This window comes from Amblyraja radiata, chromosome 5 (assembly GCF_010909765.2).
Source record: "Amblyraja radiata isolate CabotCenter1 chromosome 5, sAmbRad1.1.pri, whole genome shotgun sequence".
Taxonomy (NCBI): domain Eukaryota; kingdom Metazoa; phylum Chordata; class Chondrichthyes; order Rajiformes; family Rajidae; genus Amblyraja; species Amblyraja radiata.
Genome location: NC_045960.1, coordinates 101,864,369 through 101,883,797, shown reverse-complemented (window position 1 = coordinate 101,883,797; position 19,429 = coordinate 101,864,369). Strand labels below are relative to the sequence as shown.

The window sequence follows — 19,429 nt, the reverse complement described above, 5'->3', positions numbered from 1 at the left end:
GAAACTGGAGCACCAGGGGAAATCCTACGAGGTCATTGGGAGAACGGACAAACTCGGTACAGACAGCACCCGTAGTCAATGTCGAATCCAGTTCTCTGGTGCTGTTAGGCAGCAACTCTACTGCTGCTTTTGTGAAACAGACAAGAGCAAAGTTTCTCCCCATTGCTTCTAAATCCATCCCTTCTTAATTTGAATGCTAAAATAGCTTGAATGTTTCGCTTAACGCCATCCACGTGCTAACTGCAGTGTAATCCAATGGGATAGATGCTGACAACCCAAGCATGTTAGTAGCTATGTGTTAGCACTTAATCCCAGATACCCAGTCCGGATTGTTGTCAGATCCCAAAATAAATCCTAGCATGTTTCCAGTCTCAGGTCTGTTAATATCTAAAGTAACATGTCTATCTGAGCCAGACTGTAACACAAATGCGTGGTCATCCCCGTTCTATACAAATGGTCGGAAAATAGGATGTTACTAGTAAATCCAATCAGGAATACAGGAGAAATGTCTTCATATTAAGGGTGGTTAAAGTGTGAAACTTACTGTCAGATGAGGTAATGTGCTTGAAGGGAAGATGGACAAAGTAGAAACTGCAGCAAGAGTTGCTGAATTATGTCATTGTTTAATGATGCAATATGATCGATTTAGTTGTTGTAGGTGGGAACAGGCGAGGACCTATTGAATCGAATGGTCTCTTTCTGTCATATATACTCTGTTGAAGACTAAGATAGCATCTTCCTCAATGGTCAGCTGAACACTAGAAGAAATCATAAAGGTAAATAGACCCCTTATTCTCACCTGGAATATTCCGACATTGCAATAATCCCATATTAAGATAATCAGGTGTAATGGATAGTTAGAAGAAATAGAAAACAAAATATTTTGATATTGTTTTCTTCAGGTTTTTGAAATACTAAAGCAATTATAGACTATATTTTGTTATTGCCTTGATACTCTCAGGGACATTATTATGATAAATTTGTTTCTTATTTCCTCTCCCCTGGCTCTCAAACTGCTGACTCAATTGAAAACGGGACTTGTTTACTCCAAGCCTTTCATCCAATTGTCCTTTCTATATACCTCACATAAAGATAATCCACTCACTGATTTATTAAAGCTACTACAGGTGCACAACCTTTTATCCGAAGATCCAAATAACGAAAACCTCCGAATAACGGACATTTTTTCGGTCCTTGAAGAAAGGTCCTTGAAAACGTTCACCGAGGGCGGCCCGCAGAGGTGACAGCGGAACCTCCGGTCGGTCCTCCAACAAAGGGGAACTAAATCCCCATTCATAAAAGAGAAGGTGAGAGTATATTGGGTGAGTGTATATTGCGCGGGAGGGTAGGAATCATTGTAAATCATTGCTTAAATGTTAGTCAGTTAGTTTGGTGGGCTTTTGGGGGGAACTTTAATTCTTAGTCCCCTACCTGGTCGGAGAAGCGGGGAGCGGGCAATGCCTTACCGGGTCGCCGTGCAGTAAGCTCCGGACCGCTGTGCCGCGGCTCCCAACATCGTGGAGCTGGGGCTGTGGCCGGCTGCGCTGGATTTGGATTTGTAGCGCCGCGCAGCCAGGGGTAGAGTTCGCCGTGGTCGGAGCTACAACCGGCGCCGCCCGTGGCCGGACCACGGCAGCTCCACGATGTTGGGAGTCGGCGGCCCACAGCGATCCGGGCTGCGGTGGTCCAGCCACGGGCGGCGCCGGTTGTAGCTCCGACCACGGCGAACTCTACCCCTGGCTGCGCGGCGCTACAAATCCAAATCCAGCGCGACCGGACACCCGCAGCCCCAGCTCTGTGATGTGGGAGCCGCGGCACAGTACTGCACGGCGACCCGGATAGGCATTGCCCGCTCCCCGCCTCTCTGACCAGACAGGGGACTAAGAATTAAAGTTTCCCCCTTCACCCCCACCACATAAAATCCCTCCAAACTAACTGACTAACATTTAAGCAATGATTTACAATGATTCCCCGGTCTCCGGGGAGGAGGCAGCCACTCCAGTCTTTCCAAGCCGCCAGCGCTACCTACCTAATCTACGCTAAAAATCTTCCATTCCGAAACCCGAAAATGTCCGATATCCGAAATGTGTCTGGTCCCAAGGCTTTCGGATAAAAGGTTGTGCACCTGTATTATAATTAACCTTCATTGGGCTAATTTAATTATCATGGCTTTGTATCATTTTATTATTATTATTATTATTATTATTATAAATGTATGTATATTGCTCCACTTAAGGCAAAATTACAATAAAACTTGAAATTATAATAATGTAACCATTATGAACACTAACTGCATTTAGAAGATGCAGTATTTTGTTTTAATCATGTGAACCACTGCATACTGAAGTTGTAATTTAAGAACCACTCAGATTAAATTTCTGGTACCTTTCTTGATCCAATGCTGAGTTACTATAAATATATATAAGGAGCTGTCATCACCAGGAGAGTTAAATTTCTGTTTTGGAACTGCTTCACAAGTCTGTGACATTCTCACTGGTATAGTTAATATTATGTGGCACAAAAGGACAAGAGTCGCTTGGTTTTGTACGTGGATAATTCTGTGATCTTCACTGGATGGGGAGCTGTGATCACAGAAAGAAAACATGTAGAAACGGTGGTGTCCTTTGATGTCCTGCATCCTTATTAATTTGTGGCCATTAATTTGTGACCATTAATACATAATAAAGTTTATTTTTAATATTTGCTAGAATTATTGAGCAGAAGGAATAGCCATGTTGCAGAGAAAATAGAATAAATCTCACACTCCATTCTATCGGACATGGATCTTGATTCAGTCCTTCACTGTTACTCATCAAACATGGGCCAAGGACTTGGTAGGCTCAGGGATTTGTTTCTGTGCTGCCTGTCTTTATGACTGTCAAACAATGCTGATTAACTTTGAAGTGATGGAGCAGGTTAACCGAGTCATTACCAAAGCAGATCAGAACCTGATCTTTATTAATAGAGGAATAATACGCGAAACCTTTATAAAACACCTGTTTAACTGAGCTGGATCACCGTGAGTAATTCTGGTCACCGCACTTTAGAAAGGATGTCAGAAATTACACAAGAGATTTATTTGAATGCTTCCAAGGATGAAGGATTTCAATTACATGAATAGACTTTAGAATCTGAAATTGTTCTCCTCACAGCTTATTTCACCCAAATATGCAGAGGTGTCCCGAGGAAAAATTGTTTTTACAGAATGCGTGGGTCGAATTGAAATGCACTATTGGATACAGTAATGGAAATTAATTTTGAAGGGAACAGGATAAATATGCTGTGGGAGAAAAAATTGCAAGGGCATTGGGAAAAGAGATACTGAGTGGGATGAATTGAATCATTATTTTGAAAAAAGCTGACATGTACTCCATACACAGAATAATGAGATGACAGTAAAGGTGAGGGCATCAAAGTAAATCTATCCTCAGGTTTCTGTGATAGAAATTCTTCCTCATTAAAAATGCAATAATAATGGTTGAACTGCATCAAGAATTTGTTTCCATTAACTCTAATTATACCATCCCCACTCCTATTACCAATGCTGATGTTAAATTGGTTGCCATGCAACATGTGAGATGCCGCTGGGGAGGTAGAGGTGTGGAAACGTGTCAGGCCTTTTCCTATCACCCATCGTAACTTTGATGAAGAGTCTAAGGAATCGTCATAGAAACACAGGTGAGGTGAGCGAATCCGGCCAAGAATGCAGTATAGTAGTTATTCCACGTACATGGTTAGGATGAGCGGATGCAGCTTCCAACACATTATCTCACCAGCTACAAAAGGAGCATCTGACACGGCTCAAAACACCACATCCTATTACTCACCCACCCAACAATCACCTGCTCCATTAGTCCAAGCTCTCGTAACTTGCATATTCTGTCAGCTATTCATCTCTGGTACAAACATGATAGACGCACATTGCACAACATATTCCTTCCCTTTTGCACAATAACGTGATACATCGTGAGCAACAGAAACTGTTGGAGAAGCAAGTGCCGCTGCATCACCTTGGCCCCTTGAAGCAGAGAGTACCTATTAAATTTGGAGCAGCCATTCTGCTGCCTGTCTGCTACGGTAGGGCTGAAGCCATCAAAGATGAAAACATCCTCATATTCATCCTCCATATTTGCTACGTACACACATAACTTTACAGGCACAACAGTGAACACCCTCAATATTCACACACCATTGCCACTGTTTTGTGGCAGGCCACTGTGCCATTTATATTTGCCTCTCTTCACAAAATAAATAGTGGCAAACAGAAATGGACATAAAAGTTCAGAAGCAACAGTGATTGCAGAAGGCTTGAACTCAGGTGAACCTCTGGGAGCTCCTGACATAATACCCCTGGAACACATCACCAAACCTAAACAAGTTGAAAAGCATTGCACACTTCTTGATTCAAAGCAAGACCCATTATAATCCATAAACCACAAATATTTAAGTGTTTGCTGAAGCCCTTAAATGCCTGATTCTGTGTGTGGATTTTACACATGGTGTTCGCTCTATCATTGTCTCCAAGATGAAGGTGTAGTGTGAAGTCAATGATGTCATAGACTATCCCCTCTGCATATTTCCAGTGGACACATTAACACTATTCTCACAATGGGGACCACTACTTGCAGTACAGATTTGTGTGCATACATCAAACCCCACCAGGAGGCAAGTCAGCACTCACATAGCGAAACATTGGTCATAGAAACATAGAAAATAGGTGCAGGAGTAGGCCATTCGGCCCTTCGAGCCTGTACCGCCATTCAATATGATCATGGCTGATCATCCAACTCAGTATCCTGTACTTGCTTTCTCTTCATAGTCTGTCAGTCTGTAAACACTCCCAGGCAAGTTGTTTCAGACTTTTGACATAATAAAGTCATATTCAGTTTGCTCTATTCATGATGTGTGTCTTTATAAGTCACAGCATGCAGCACCATATTATACTTATTCCAATGAATAAACTTCGCAGAAATGAAAAACACTCAATCTGGCAACAAATCATCATGTGAGCGCACATTGAGTGACAATGATTTTCAGTATCTGTTCGCAGACCATTTCAGCCGGATGAACAATGAATTCCAAATTTGTTCTTTAAATGCCAAGAATGTAAATTCAAAACAAATAACTGCAGCAACACTTTGTAAGATTAACACTGAAGGAACTCAATCAGAAAAGACAAGGGACATTCAATCAGACATTGCTCAGTAAAGCTTCATTAACATCATCAGTGACAGGCAGCAAGAACTTGCAATGAGCAAGTCATTCCTGGAACCTATTTGGGCAATTTGAAGACACATGATATGGTAGATAAGGACATGTCTGTGAATGCTATTTTCATGGACTCCATTATCATGGTTTTGCATAAAACACTGATATTAGGTATGTTGCAAAGCCTACCTGAAGCATCGTTGAAAATCTGCCGTTGCGGGTGTGCGCGATTTTGGCGCCGTTTAGAGTGGGGCGGGTTTAAAACGCGATTTTCTCTAGGCTGTTCAAATCGAAGATGTTCAGCCTAGTTAATTATTAACGAAAAATCGCTGGAAGACCCCGTCGCAAAAGCTATTATTAGTTTTAAAGGCCTCGTATAATAGTTATAGTAGTTTAAAAATCAATCTCTAAACCCGCGACCGCCAGCAACCGCAGGGTCTCATAAAGCAAATAGCAGAAGGTAGGTTGTATATTTTTACATTAAAAAGGGCTTCTAAAGATCCCGTTATACAAAGTTTAATATTGCGAGTAGCTCATTTTGGGCCCATTATATCCCGCAGTATTTTTCTGGGCATTTGGGGCACAAATCTACCGCAATGTGAACGTTCTAAACCAGCGCGTTCCACAGGATCCCACTGGAAAGCTGATTTAAATGGACATTTATTTACAGCAATTGAACACTAAATTCCTTCCATTTGGTCTATAAATTAATGTAAATGAGATTTAAAAATCATGTTTTATTGTGAATTATTTGTGAATATTATTTGGACATTTAGGCTATTTAAAAATGTTAATCATTTATTAAGAAATGGATAGATGTTTAGATCTAGTAATTGAAGTCTGAAATTAGCTACAATTAGGTAACTAACTAATTATATGCTTTAATTTCAGGTCATCCAAGTAAGATTATTTTATATTTGTTTCAGAATGCTTCAATCTATGATAACTGAAAATTTCATTCAGTTCTCTGGATTTTTAAGAAAGTTATGGGCTTTTGACTGTTCACGATCACAGCTTTTTTGTCATGTCCATAGAAAATCAATAGGGAACAAGATGCTCATTTCCCAGTATGAAAATGGCCATAACTTTTTAAATACTTGAGATATGAAAGTGAATTAGGTGTCAAATTAAACTTATTTTTATGCTTTATCTGATGGGATAAATTGCAGACTTGATTTTTAAAATCTCAAAATTTTGTAACATTGCTACTGATATCACCATAGAAAGTGAATCGAATTTGTGGTTGCCCATTGGCTTCAATAGGGTGGAAAAAGACACAGTGCTGGAGTAACACCACTCTAAACTGCGCACCTGTGGTCGAACTATGGAAAGACAAGTTTTCAGAGACTTGGTGGCATATAACCATGAGAACACTGCTAAGGAAACCTAGATGGTGAAGTGCTAGTAACATGTTTATGCCTGCAGGAGTCAGTACTTTAGAAGCTATCCTAAGAAATCATATGTATAAATTCATTTGCAGGATAAATTACTCTAAAAATGTAATTATTGTTGCCTTGTCAAACATAAGGGTTAGCACTCCACGCTACAAATCCCAGCTGTGGAGACACTGGTATCGTTGTCTTGTTGTAGGACATTGATCATTCTTTTAATCTGGATTTTGAATTCATATATTGTGGGTTTTTTTTAATATATAATTTATGATGCGTTTATAAGTGATATACTAAGATTTTATATGTACTTCATGATATTTTTGAATATGCAATGCATTTTTATGTAATGTTGCCCTTTGTCTGGACCTCGAGTCCATAATAAAGTTTATTATTATTATTATTATTATTATAACTCAGCAGGTCGGGCAGCATCCCTGGAAAACATGGATTGGTGACATTTCCAGTTGGGACTCTTCTTCAGATTGATTGTAGGGGGGGGGGGGGGGGGGGGGGGGGGGAGGGAGAGAAGAAAGTTAGAATAGTAAAACTGCTTAAATAGGGAACTTGGTAGGAGGTAATGATTGGGAGCAGGGATCATGGGTGTGCATTTAAACTACCAGGATGCAACTCCTTGTGCCCCAGCGTTTACCAGCTACTTTTAAAACTGATGTGAATCAAGCAATTGGTTACCCCTAAATTAAATACCACAATAAACAGTGTAGAATGGTATACAAAGATGCAATAAAATTAATTAGATGGAGCGACCTGTAGCAGATGGAGCTCAGTGTGGGAAATGGAGACCATCGAAGAATGAAAAAAAATAGTGAAACAGGATGGTGGATGGGAGAAAAAGAGAAAACTGGCAAAACATACCATGGATCAGATGGGCTTTCCCCAAAATGCGCAACATCATTTCATGTCTGACTCCACTATCAAATGAATTAGTCTGTCTTCATCTAAAATGATAGTGCAATGCATAAAAAAAGAAAATGCTCATTTTTTCCTATTGATTTACAATGTAATTTAATTTATTAAGTGCAAAAATAATAATATTTTCCATGAATTATGCATGGTAAAATTATATAAAACAAGGAATTCTTATTTATTAATTCATCGGATATGAATATTATTGGCAATGGTGGCATTTCTTAACCATCCCTAATTGTCCATGAATTGAGAAAGTGGTGAAGAGACATCCGCACTGCTAGGTCCAGAGTCACTTATTGGTTAGACCAGGAAAGGGCAGCAAAACATTCATGAAGGACTTTAGTGAACCAGGTGGGTTTTAACAATAACCTCAGAGTTCATGGTTACCATTACAAAGACTAGCTTTAACTTCTGACTTGTTTTTATTACTTGATCTTAAATTTCCCAGGTGGGATTTCTAATGTTTTGGCTCAACAGGGAGGACTCTGGCTTCTAATCCAGTAATTGACCACTACAGTAGCAGACTATGTAAACCTCAAAGACCAGATCGTGCAACTTCAAAAGCTTTCTCATTCTCAACTGCTGGTTGAAACTGTAAAATAAATTGCTTACCACTTGGCGTTCTAATCCTGGTAGTCCTGGTAGCCCCTGTGGTCCTGCAGGACCCTACAAGACAAAGAGTATGTGTCAAACTACTGTGTCAAGATAGCATTCCCTGTACCCCAGGGGTGGGCCTATTGTCTCCTGAAACAAAATATTAATCTCCAGTACATGCAGAGGGTGAGGATCAACAATAACACATCCTCCCCTCTGTTCCTCAGTACAGGCACACCCCAAGGCTGTGTTCTCTCACCCTGGCTATTCTCCCTTTACACAAACCAGCTCACATCCCACCACAGCTTTGTCAACCTGTACAAGTACGCGGACGACTCAACCATCATAGGATTCATCACCAACAACCAAGAAACTGAATACCGTGCACAGGTCAACCAAGCAGTGACCTGGAGCACAGACCATGATCTCTTACTCAACTCATCAAAAACAAAAGAACTCATCATCGACCCAAGACGCCAGCCATCCCCCAAAACCCCTGTGCTCATTAAAGGTGAATCCATCTCCATCACTGACACATTCAAACTCCTTGGAACCCACATCAGCAACAACCTCAAATGGAGGACAAACGCAGACCACATCTATGGAAAAGCCCAGCAAAGACTTTTCCATCTCCGACAGCTCAGGAAGTTCAGAGTAAGGTCTCATCTCAAGCTCCGCTTCTATACAGCCATCATCGAAAGCATCCTCACTTCATCCATCACAGTCTGGTTCGGCAGTCTCGACTCACTCTTCCGGAAGAAATTACAGCGCATCATCAACAGAGCATCCAAAATTATTGGCTTACCCCTACCATCCCTTGAATCACGTTACCACAAACGGACACTACACAGAGCCCGCAAGATCATCTCTGATCCCACTCACCCTGCACACTATGCCTTTCAGCTACTGCCCTCTGGGAGGCGTTACAGGACAATTGCCTCCAAAACAAACCGCTTCAAAAACAGTTTCATTCCCACTGCAATTAACATTTTAAACTCTGTACGGTGAGGAATAAGAATAAGCATGGCCCTTATGTATTATGTAATGTGTCTGTCTGTATGTATATCTATGTTATATGTTTAATGTTTGATGAAATGTTGGAACCTGACATTACAAATTTCATATGGGATTATAAACCCCATAGAATACAAAGAACACACCTTAATAAACGAAAAGAGTGGGGGGGTCTAGCGCTCCCTAACTTTATGTATTATAATTGGGCAGTAAATATTAAAAATATGATTCACCTGCTGGACAATTCTGCCCAGCAGGCGGACTGGATTGTAATGGAAAAAGGGGACTGCTCCCCGAGTAACATAGGAGCGATTATCCTCTCACCAATAAATCTGAATAATAAAAATTATAATAAAAACCCAATTATACATAGCACAATTAGAACATGGAAACAAATAAAACAGAATCTAAAATTAAGAAACCTATCTCTCTCAATACCAATAGCCAATAACCCATCGTTTAAACCATCAATCATAGACAAATCATTTATACAATGGGAAAGAATGGGAATCAAAACGCTCGAAGATCTGTATGAAGTGGGAAAATTACTATCATTTCAACAACTACAACTGAAATATAATTTGAAAAATAACCAATATTTTAAATATCTTCAAATTTGTGATTATTTGAAAAAATACACAAAAGACTATCATAATATGCCTTCCGACTTACTGGATGAAGCAATGAAGACAAAGGCGGAATCAGCTAACTTAATATCGTACTTATATAATATCATTTTAAACATAGAAATACCCACAACAGATGGAATTAGAAGAGACTGGGAACAAGAATTAGCTATAAAAATTTCAAAAGAGAGCTGGGATAATCATTTACTACAGGTGCATAAATGCTCGATCAATGTACGACATACGCTTATCCAATTCAAAACATTACATAGACTATATTATTCAAAAACTAAATTAAATAAAATCTTTCCTAATGTTTCACCAATCTGTGATAAATGTCTGTGTCAAGAAGCTACCATAGCGCACTCTTTTGTTTTTTGTACAAAAATCCAAAAATTCTGGCATGGAATATTTGATATTTTTTCAAAATTAATTAAAATAAAACTGGTACCAAAACCAGAATGGATCATTTTTGGGATATCGGAAGGTATCCCTGAATTAAACGTGTATCAGAAGAATTTACTCAATTACGGGCTAATAATGGGAAAAAAGCTCATACTTAAATTCTGGAAAAATGCGCCCACACCAACAATAAAAATGTGGACATCAAATATGTTTGAAACATTACATCTGGAAGAGATGAGATTCCTCTTAGCAGGTAAAGCAAACCAATTCCAAAAGACGTGGTCTACGTTTATGGACCTATTACAAGCGTGAGGTGCAATAGTAATTTTAAAAATAAGTAAATAAATAAATGGTATCAGGACCTGGCATTGGGAGGTAAAACAACAAAAACAGACTTGGTTGGTAGTCTTTCTGCGGAGTTTAATGTTATAATAAAGCGATTGTCCTTACTTTCTTTTTCTTTCTTTTCTAGGGTCTACTTTCTTACTTTACTTCCTTCTCTAACTTCTTTTCTAAGGGGCTTTCTTTTCCCAACACTCTCTTGCACTTCACAACTCTTGCGCACCTTCTTTACTTTCCTTACTTCTATCTTGTTCTTAAAGCTTTAAAAAAAAAAAATGAAGCGGTACAAAAAATGTATTAAGATATATGTGTTGTGTGTTATTGTAATTTACCGTACTTCTAATAAAAATAATTAAAAAAAAAAAGAAATGTTGGAACCTGTACCGAGCTGTACTGATAACAAATTCCACCAGCCTGGCTGTGTGGTCATTAAAATACAATACAATACAATACAATACAATACAATGCCACGAGCAACTCAATATCATACTACTGAGTATAAAAGTTATACAAGTTTAAAAAATCTATTTTACTGGTAGGTTGTTAAAAACTGGGAGGTAAATGTGGTGTAACCCACAGAATTACATTCATCATAAATTGGTGACTGTCTTGAAGGGAGTTAAGATAAAATTGAGAGGTTGGATGGTGCATTGATCAATTATGCAATGTAAACAAAGACCGGCAGAATTTTATATACTTGCCATTTCTCCATGCATTCCTGGAAAGCCTTTAGCCCCGTGCGTCCCCTGTGAAAATATTGATGCGAATAAAGATTTGTATTTCAGAGTTTAAAGGGTTGAATAATGGCATTACCAAAGCTTTTATTCCCTTGATAATTAAATACTACATGCCAATCAATATGTGAAAGATGGTTAAGCCACTCAATGGTGAGCGATTATTTTGTGGTGGGCAAGTCCTGTTGTTATTTGTTGAAGCAAGTTTCTTGTTGCTTCAGTGCAAAGCTTCAAAATTAGATGTGACTGAACATAGGAACAAGCCTGAGGATGAATGGCCTACCGTATTTCTTAAAAATCTACGAGCACTGTCCGACTAATACTGTCCGACTTGCTGAGTGTTCATATTATTTTCTGATTTAGTTTTAGTTTTAGAGATAGAGTGTGCAAACAGGCCCTTCAGCCCACCAAGTCCATGCCGACGAATGATCACCCTGTGCACTAGTTCTATCCTACGCTCTAGGGACAATTTTCAGAAGCTAATTAACCCACACGTTTTGGGATGTGGGAGGAAACCGCAGTACTGGAGGAAACCCACCTCTGTCACAGGGAGCATATGCAAACTCCACACAACACGCAGGTTGGGATTGAATCCTAGTCTCTAGCATTGTGAGACAGCAGCACCATCATCCTCGCCACTGTGCTGCCCTTGGTATTGAATGTTGAACTGCAGTCGATGAATAACAGCCTGACATAAACGTTCCTGTTGTCCAGCAGTTCAACGCCAGTGAGATTCCATCTGATGTTGATCTTTTGTGGTGGTAATCGAATTGAAGCAGCTCTAGGTCATTACTGAGATCAGAGTTGATTTGCATCATGATCAACCTCTTGAAGCACCTCTCACAATGGGTGTGAGTGCCATTGGTTGGTAGTCGTTAAAGCATGTCATCTTGCTTTTCTGAGCAATGCTTTTATAGATGTCCATATAAAGCATGTGGAGACCTCAGATCACAGTTGTTCTGAGAACCTGGCTAGGTACACCATCAGGGCTGGATGATTGCCAAGGATTCATTCTTATGAAGGTTCTTAGATATACATGATCAGACCCTAGAGATTAAAATCACAGGGTCATCGGAGATTGTGAGGGTTCATGAAGGTGCATCCTTGTTCTCTGCTTCGAAGCAAGCAATGAGAGTATTGAACTTGTCCGCGAGCGAAGCGTTGCTGTCACTTGAACTACTTGGTTTTACCTTGTAGGAAGTGGTGGCATGTTAGCCCTACCATTGTTGTAGACTGTTCGCCTCAGCCTCCAGTTTATTCCAGAAGCGTATTTGTGGTGGCTTTCTGGAGGTCGTACATTTTATGGTTTTTTTGAATGGCTTCTCCTTCCACAGATGGTGCATTTTTACCTTTCTGGCTGACTGTTTTATAGCAATGGAAGGTAAAATCAGAAGGATGTATAATAGACGTCAATTAGCCACAATTAAAAATGGAAAACTGTCTACGAGTCCTCATGAGATGAGATGTGTTGCTGTATGGGTGCAAGATAAGAACTGCACTGGTCTTAGTACAATGCTTTACAAAGCCTCAGTAAATCCTAAGATATTTGAGCACTCATTGAATTATTTTGTAAAGAAGAGAAAGCTCATTGCTGAACTAATAGGGATATTTAAAATTATAATAGGTTTAGGTGAAGTAGACAGAGAGAAGATATTTACTTTTGCAGGCATGTGTAAATTGAGGGAACAGAAATAGAATTCAGTCTCTAATAAAATATAACCCAGTCACTAATGAAATATAACCCAGTCTCCAATAAAATAAATTCAGGAGATACCTCTTCACCCAGAGAATGGTGAAATTGTTCACTACGACAAATAATTACTGATGCAAATTTCACAAATACATTAAATGGGAAGTAAAGTATGCAAACTGGGAACCAGGGCATGCAAAGACGAGGAGATGAAGAAGTGTAGGAAGTGATGCATGTGAAACACAAACACCAGTCTGGAGCTGTTGGTACAAACATATGTGCTGTAAAAGAAAATTTATATTTATCGGACAGGAAGGACGAAAAAAGGAAGTAAACCATGCCAAGAATAAAAGGATGTGATTATATGATCAATGTAAATATATTAGTTACAATACATCCTCACTGTATAGTGATATATCAAGTGTTGTGGATCAGTGCAAAGACGTCAGCTTCTAGAAATACATGAGGGAGTGAAGGGTTAGTTGATCCTGGATCTGCGCCAATGAATTTGCATCGCATCTTGGCTGCCAATAGCTATAATATATTTTTACAACCAGTTCAGAAGATTTTTGTTGGCAGTTAAGGCTCATTGCATTGAAGTCACATCATGAATACCAACATTATTTACAACATTTTGGCACTGTCTCAGCAATAAGAATAAAAAAAATGTTATAATTTTGACTTCTGACTTGGTCATTTCTTACCTTCAGTCTATCTGTCAGTCTAATCATGTCTCAGAATAATTCTACGTGATTCAAGTAGCTGCAGTTCCTGGTGTCTACATTCTCTCAGAATATCTCTGATCTGCTCTCCATAGGTTCAGTTATTATTTCTGCATTATGTTGCTTTTTACTTTGCAATAATCTCATACATTTTCTCTGCACTCTTCCAGCTAAAGGAAGATAGCCGAAAGTGAACTCAATATGTGTTGCCTCACTTATACGTCTTGTACAACTGCAACATAACATACTAATGGGCCTGTCCCACTTACGCGACTTTTTTCGACGACTGCCGGTACCCATCATAGGTTGTTACAGGTCGCCGAAAATTTTCAATGTTGAAAATCCAGCGGCAACCAGAACAAGTCTGAAGAAGGGTTTTGGCCCGAAACGTTGCCTATTGTTCCCAGGTTTTTTTTTACAGCAATTTTTAAATAAAGAGGCGTCTTCCGACGCTTCATGCTTGGCTAATGATGATTCATGTATTTCTAAGCTAGAGCTCCCACAATTTCTTCTCTAGCTTTCCTCAATGTACTTACATGATCAGACCCTAGAGATTAAAGTACCCTCATATTTTAAGACATCAGCACCTTTTCTACAGAAATGCGGACTATCCCCAAGATATTCACATTAACTTTCCCTTTCCTTCATGTCTTTTCTCTTAGTAAATACAAAAGAGAAAGATTGAGAACTAGACCAGGTGCAGACCTGTTGGGCCCATCCCCAAGGCAATATTCCACCACTGACCCATTGCCCCCAAATGCGCAGACGCGCCTGACGAGTTCCCGTTGTGACGCCAGAGATCCATGTAGTGACGCGAATCACGGCAACCCTCCCCCAACTGCACAGGCACGGCTGGCAAGTGGGAACGTGACTGCGATGTTTTTAAAGTTCAAAATGGCAATAATTTGTAAAAAATAAGATCAATGTGAACGGATCTCACTCTCCCTCTTCAGTCCCCTATTCCACTCCTCCATTATCATCCCTCTCCCCACCCTCCACCAACCCTCCTCTGCTTCCTCCCCTCACCCCCTCCCTCCCCTTTTCCCTCTTCCCCCTCCCCTCCCCGTTACCTTGCCATCCCTCTTCCCACCCCTATCCTCCTCCATTCCCCCGCATTCCCTAGCACTCCTTCCCCCTCCTCTTCACCCTCCCTCTCCTTTCCCCTACCCTCAGTCACTCCCTCCCTCCATAACCCCTCTCCCCTCCCTACCCCAATTGTCTCCCTCTATCCCCCTGCCCCCTCACTCCTCACCTCCCCCCTATCCCACCCCGCACTCTCCCCCCTCACCTCCCCCACCCCCCCCTATATCCCCTCCCTATCCCTCCCTAGCCCCCTCCCTCTATCCCCCTGCTCATCTTCCTCCTATCTCACCTTCCCACAATGAAAATCATTTTTTTTCACAATGAAAATCGCAATGATTTTTTTAAATGAAATTCTCAATGAAAATTGTGTTTTTTCTTTAAAATAACCTAAAAACAATATTAGCTATTAACGAATATGGACAAATCTGATTAACATTTTTTTGAAAATCGCGATTTTTTTATTGTAAACAAGATTCGGGATCCCATTGTGACTTCATTGTGATGTCAAAGGCGGCTGACGTGCAAGGCAAGTGAAAAAGTGGTTTTGTAAAGTGGTTTTTGTTAAGTTTAAAATGTCAATAACTTGTAAAATATACCACCAATCTGAACAAAACCCATCCCATCTACATCACAGGACTATGGTGAGTTACATGGACGTTAAATTGTAGCGCTATCGTGTACCTTTTTGGTGGCATTTCGAGGGGGATGGGCGGCATCACAGGGGAGGGCTGGTCTCCGAACACAATGCTCCACCACTCACCATAGGTCCCAATGCTCACCACTCCCTAGAGAGGGAGGGGGGGCAGAGAGGGAGGGGGGCAGAGAGGGAGGGTGGGGCAGAGATAGAGGGGGGGGCAGAGATAGAGGGGGTAGAGATTGGGGGGCAGAGTGAGGGGGATGGAGTAGAGAGGGAGGGGGTAGAGAGGGAGGGGGAGGCGGTAGAGGGGAAGGGGGTAGAGGGGGAGGGGGTAGAGGGGGAGGGGGTAGAGGGGGAGGGGGTAGAGGGGGAGGGGGTAGAGGGGGAGGAAGAGTTGTTGGCTGCCTTTTTGAGGCAGCAGAGGGGGGTAGAGGGTGCAGGAGGTGTGAATAACCTGGGGGTGAGTGTGTGTGTGTGTGTGTGCATAACCCGAGGGGAGGGGGGGGGTGTAGTGTGAATAACCTGGGAGGGCGGTTGTGTGAATAATCCGGGGGGGGGGGGGTCGTCAATAACCCGGGGAGGGGGGATTGTGAATAACTCGAGGGAGGGAGGGGTCGGGGGGGGTGTGATTAAGCCGGGGGTGGGGGGGGAGTGTGAATGACCCGGGGGGTGTGAGTAACCCGTGGAGGTGGGGGGGAATGTGAATAACCCAGGGGGGGGGGGGGGGGTGAGGGGTCGGGGGTGTGAATAGTCTGGAGGGTGTTTGCTGCCTTTTTTATATATACATAAAATCTTTCTGGATTCTCCTTAATCTTCTCTGCCAAAGCCATCTCATGTCCAGTCTGAAAAAAGGTCCCGACCCGAAACGCCGTCTGTTAATTCCCTCCACAGGTGCTGGCTGATTTGCAGAGTTTATCCATAACTTCGCTTTTGCACATGCCTTCTTTTTGCCCTCCTAATTCTCTTACGTATATTCCTGCATCCCTTATACACCTTCACTCGATCTTATTTGCCTGTAATTGATCAGAGCCTCGATATCACTCATCTTCCCAGGATTCCCCATTCCTGCCAGCCTTGCCCTTCACTCTAACAGGGACATAGAAAATAGGTGCAGGAGGAGCCAGCACCGCCATTCATTGTGATCATGGCTGATCGTACATTGTGATCATGGACATCATACCTTGAACACTCGCTATCCCACTTTTAAAAGCCTCCCGCTTGCCAAACGTCTCTTTGCCTGTGAATAACCAACTCCAATCAACCTTTGCAAGTTCTTGTCTAATACCATCAAAATTCACCTTGCCCAATCAAGACCTTTAACTTGAAGACCAGTTCTGTCCTTTTCCATCTCTATTTTAAAATGAATAGAACTGTGGTCACTGGTTCTAAAGTACTCCCCCACTGACACTTCAGTCATTTGCCCTACCCCCTTTCCGAAATGTAGGCCAAACCGTGCTCTTTCGCCCTACTGGTATGCTGGATGGTAGTGGTCAATTTTTTCAGTAGATAAATGATCAGGTATTCAAGGTCAGGAGCAGTATTGATGGAAGACAATCATATTAGTGTTCCACGAAGCATTGATCAAAAAGCAGAGACCATTGCCTTTCCTCTTGCCTCAGGATTCTGTGCAGTTCATACGATAAATGGAGATACGGTGATATTCTTAGGTAGTGCAGCAGGGCCAGGAGAGTCTGTAGTGAGCCATGTTTCAGTAAAACAAAGAACAGTCCCTGATCTTCCTTTGAAAGAACAGCCATGCTCTGAGCTCTTCAAGTTTGTTCTCAAGTGATTATATATTTGGTAGAAGTATGCTGGAGGGTGGGCCAAAATCTCCAGCGTTTCAGCTACACCTGGAGCACCCCTTGCCGCCCTGCTCCTAATGATTGTTAATGCTCACAGATGTGTCGGTGGTGCTGGGTCTAATAAAGATTGGTAGTTCCAGGAGCAGTCTTATTTAGAGATGGTTATTGGGAGACTTTCAGCACTAGATCTAATGATTTTTCTTGGCTTGTCTCAATACCAATTATTGGGATGTGGCCATCGAGTACAGCCTTCCAATGTGAGGACCAACCTTTCACCAAGTGATTGTTACATATCGAGTGCTCATCAATTCCCCTCAATCTCTTGGTGCTACAAGCAATGGTAATGCTGTATCTACAAAGCACAGTCCATGGAATAACCATTGATTTAGAAGCAAGAAGGCATTTTGAAATGACTTCACTGCACATGAAATTCAAACCATTAAAGGCTGCAGAAAATATTCCACAATTTTTGAAACGGATTGTAAGCAGGCATTTCTAAGAGGAGTGTCAAAATACTTACTGTTTCTCCCTTTGCTCCCTTAATCTGCAAAAACAAAAACAAAACAAATAAATTAATCACATGTGAGACAGGTATATGTCTATATATTCATGTAACACAAATAATACAGAAAACAGGCCAGAGACGAGCACTTGGCATGAAAACAGAAAATATTAGACATATTCAGCAAGTCTGGCACGATTTGGGGAAAGAGGAACAGGTGCTGCCTGACCTGATGAATGTTTCCACCATTTTCTGTTTTTAATTCAGACCTCCCGAATCTGCAGTTTTTAAAAATTGATTTTCATTAGCACTTGGTACTTTTGTACAATTGTATTTGTTTGAAGAATATAGGAAACAGAAGCCACTTATTTGGCCCCTTGTAATTGCTTCATTACTCAGGACACCCATAACTGTTCTTCCACATCGTCCAATTTCTTGCCTGGTTCATCTATCTCTTAATTCCAATTATATTGATTCAATTTAATCTTGAATATTCAAGACAATTGGGGATCCATGATCCTCTGGAGTAGAGAAATATGGGTTCCCCAAACCTCAAAGAACGCTTTCCTCATCTCAGCTCTGATTGAGAAACATAGAAACATAGAAATTAGGTGCAGGAGTAGGCCATTCGGCCCTTCGAGCCTGCACCGCCATTCAATATGATCATGGCTGATCATCCAACTCAGTATCCCGTACCTGCCTTCTCTCCATACCCTCTGATCCCCTTAGCCACAAGGGCCACATCTAACTCCCTCTTAAATATAGCCAATGAACTGGCCTCGACTACCCTCTGTGGCAGAGAGTTCCAGAGATTCACCACTCTCTGTGTGAAAAAAGTTCTTCTCATCTCGGTTTTAAAGGATTTCCCCCTTATCCTTAAGCTGTGACCCCTTGTCCTGGACTTCCCCAACATCGGGAGCAATCTTCCTGCATCTAGCCTGTCCAACCCCTTAAGAATTTTGTAAGTTTCTATAAGATCCCCTCTCAATCTCCTAAATTCTAGAGAGTATAAACCAAGTCTATCCAGTCTTTCTTCATAAGACAGTCCTGACATCCCAGGAATCAGTCTGGTGAACCTTCTCTGCACTCCCTCTATGGCAATAATGTCCTTCCTCAGATTTGGAGACCAAAACTGTACGCAATACTCCAGGTGTGGTCTCACCAAGACCCTGTACAACTGCAGTAGAACCTCCCTGCTACTATACTCAAATCCTTTTGCTATGAAAGCTAACATACCATTCGCTTTCTTCACTGCCTGCTGCACCTGCATGCTTACTTTCAATGACTGGTGTACCATGACACCCAGGTCTCGCTGCATCTCCCCTTTTCCTAGTCGGCCACCATTTAGATAATAGTCTGCTTTCCTGTTTTTGCCACCAAAATGGATAACCTCACATTTATCCACATTATACTGCATCAGCCAAACATTTGCCCACTCACCCAGCCTATCCAAGTCACCTTGCAGTCTCCTAGCATCCTCCTCACAGCTAACCCTGCCCCCCAGCTTAGTGTCATCCGCAAACTTGGAGATATTGCCTTCAATTCCCTCATCCAGATCATTAATAATGGACCACCTGGTCCATTACAATGTCCCTTAGTTGAAGACCCTCAGATTGTGAAAACATTCTCTCAACATCTAGGCAGTCAAATCTCTCCTTGCAGGATAACCTCTCCTTCCAGAAGGAAACCAGTGATTCAGCAGATACAGGGAGGCAAAGGGACAGATTGCAGGGGAATCTAATTAAAATGTTC

At 41.4% G+C, this 19,429-nt stretch overlaps 1 protein-coding gene across 1 annotated transcript in view; it reads right to left on the bottom strand.

The window, feature by feature from the left end:
- col19a1 (collagen type XIX alpha 1 chain) overlaps nt 1-19,429 on the bottom strand; it is a 344,957-nt gene that overhangs the window by 180,810 nt on the left and 144,718 nt on the right. Inside the window, exons 13-15 of the mRNA XM_033021894.1 lie at nt 17,696-17,719; nt 11,209-11,253; nt 8,139-8,192 (exon numbers count right to left, since the gene is read on the bottom strand). Of these exons, the coding sequence (XP_032877785.1) occupies nt 8,139-8,192; nt 11,209-11,253; nt 17,696-17,719 (123 nt within the window). The remainder of the gene's footprint in view (nt 1-8,138; nt 8,193-11,208; nt 11,254-17,695; nt 17,720-19,429) is intronic.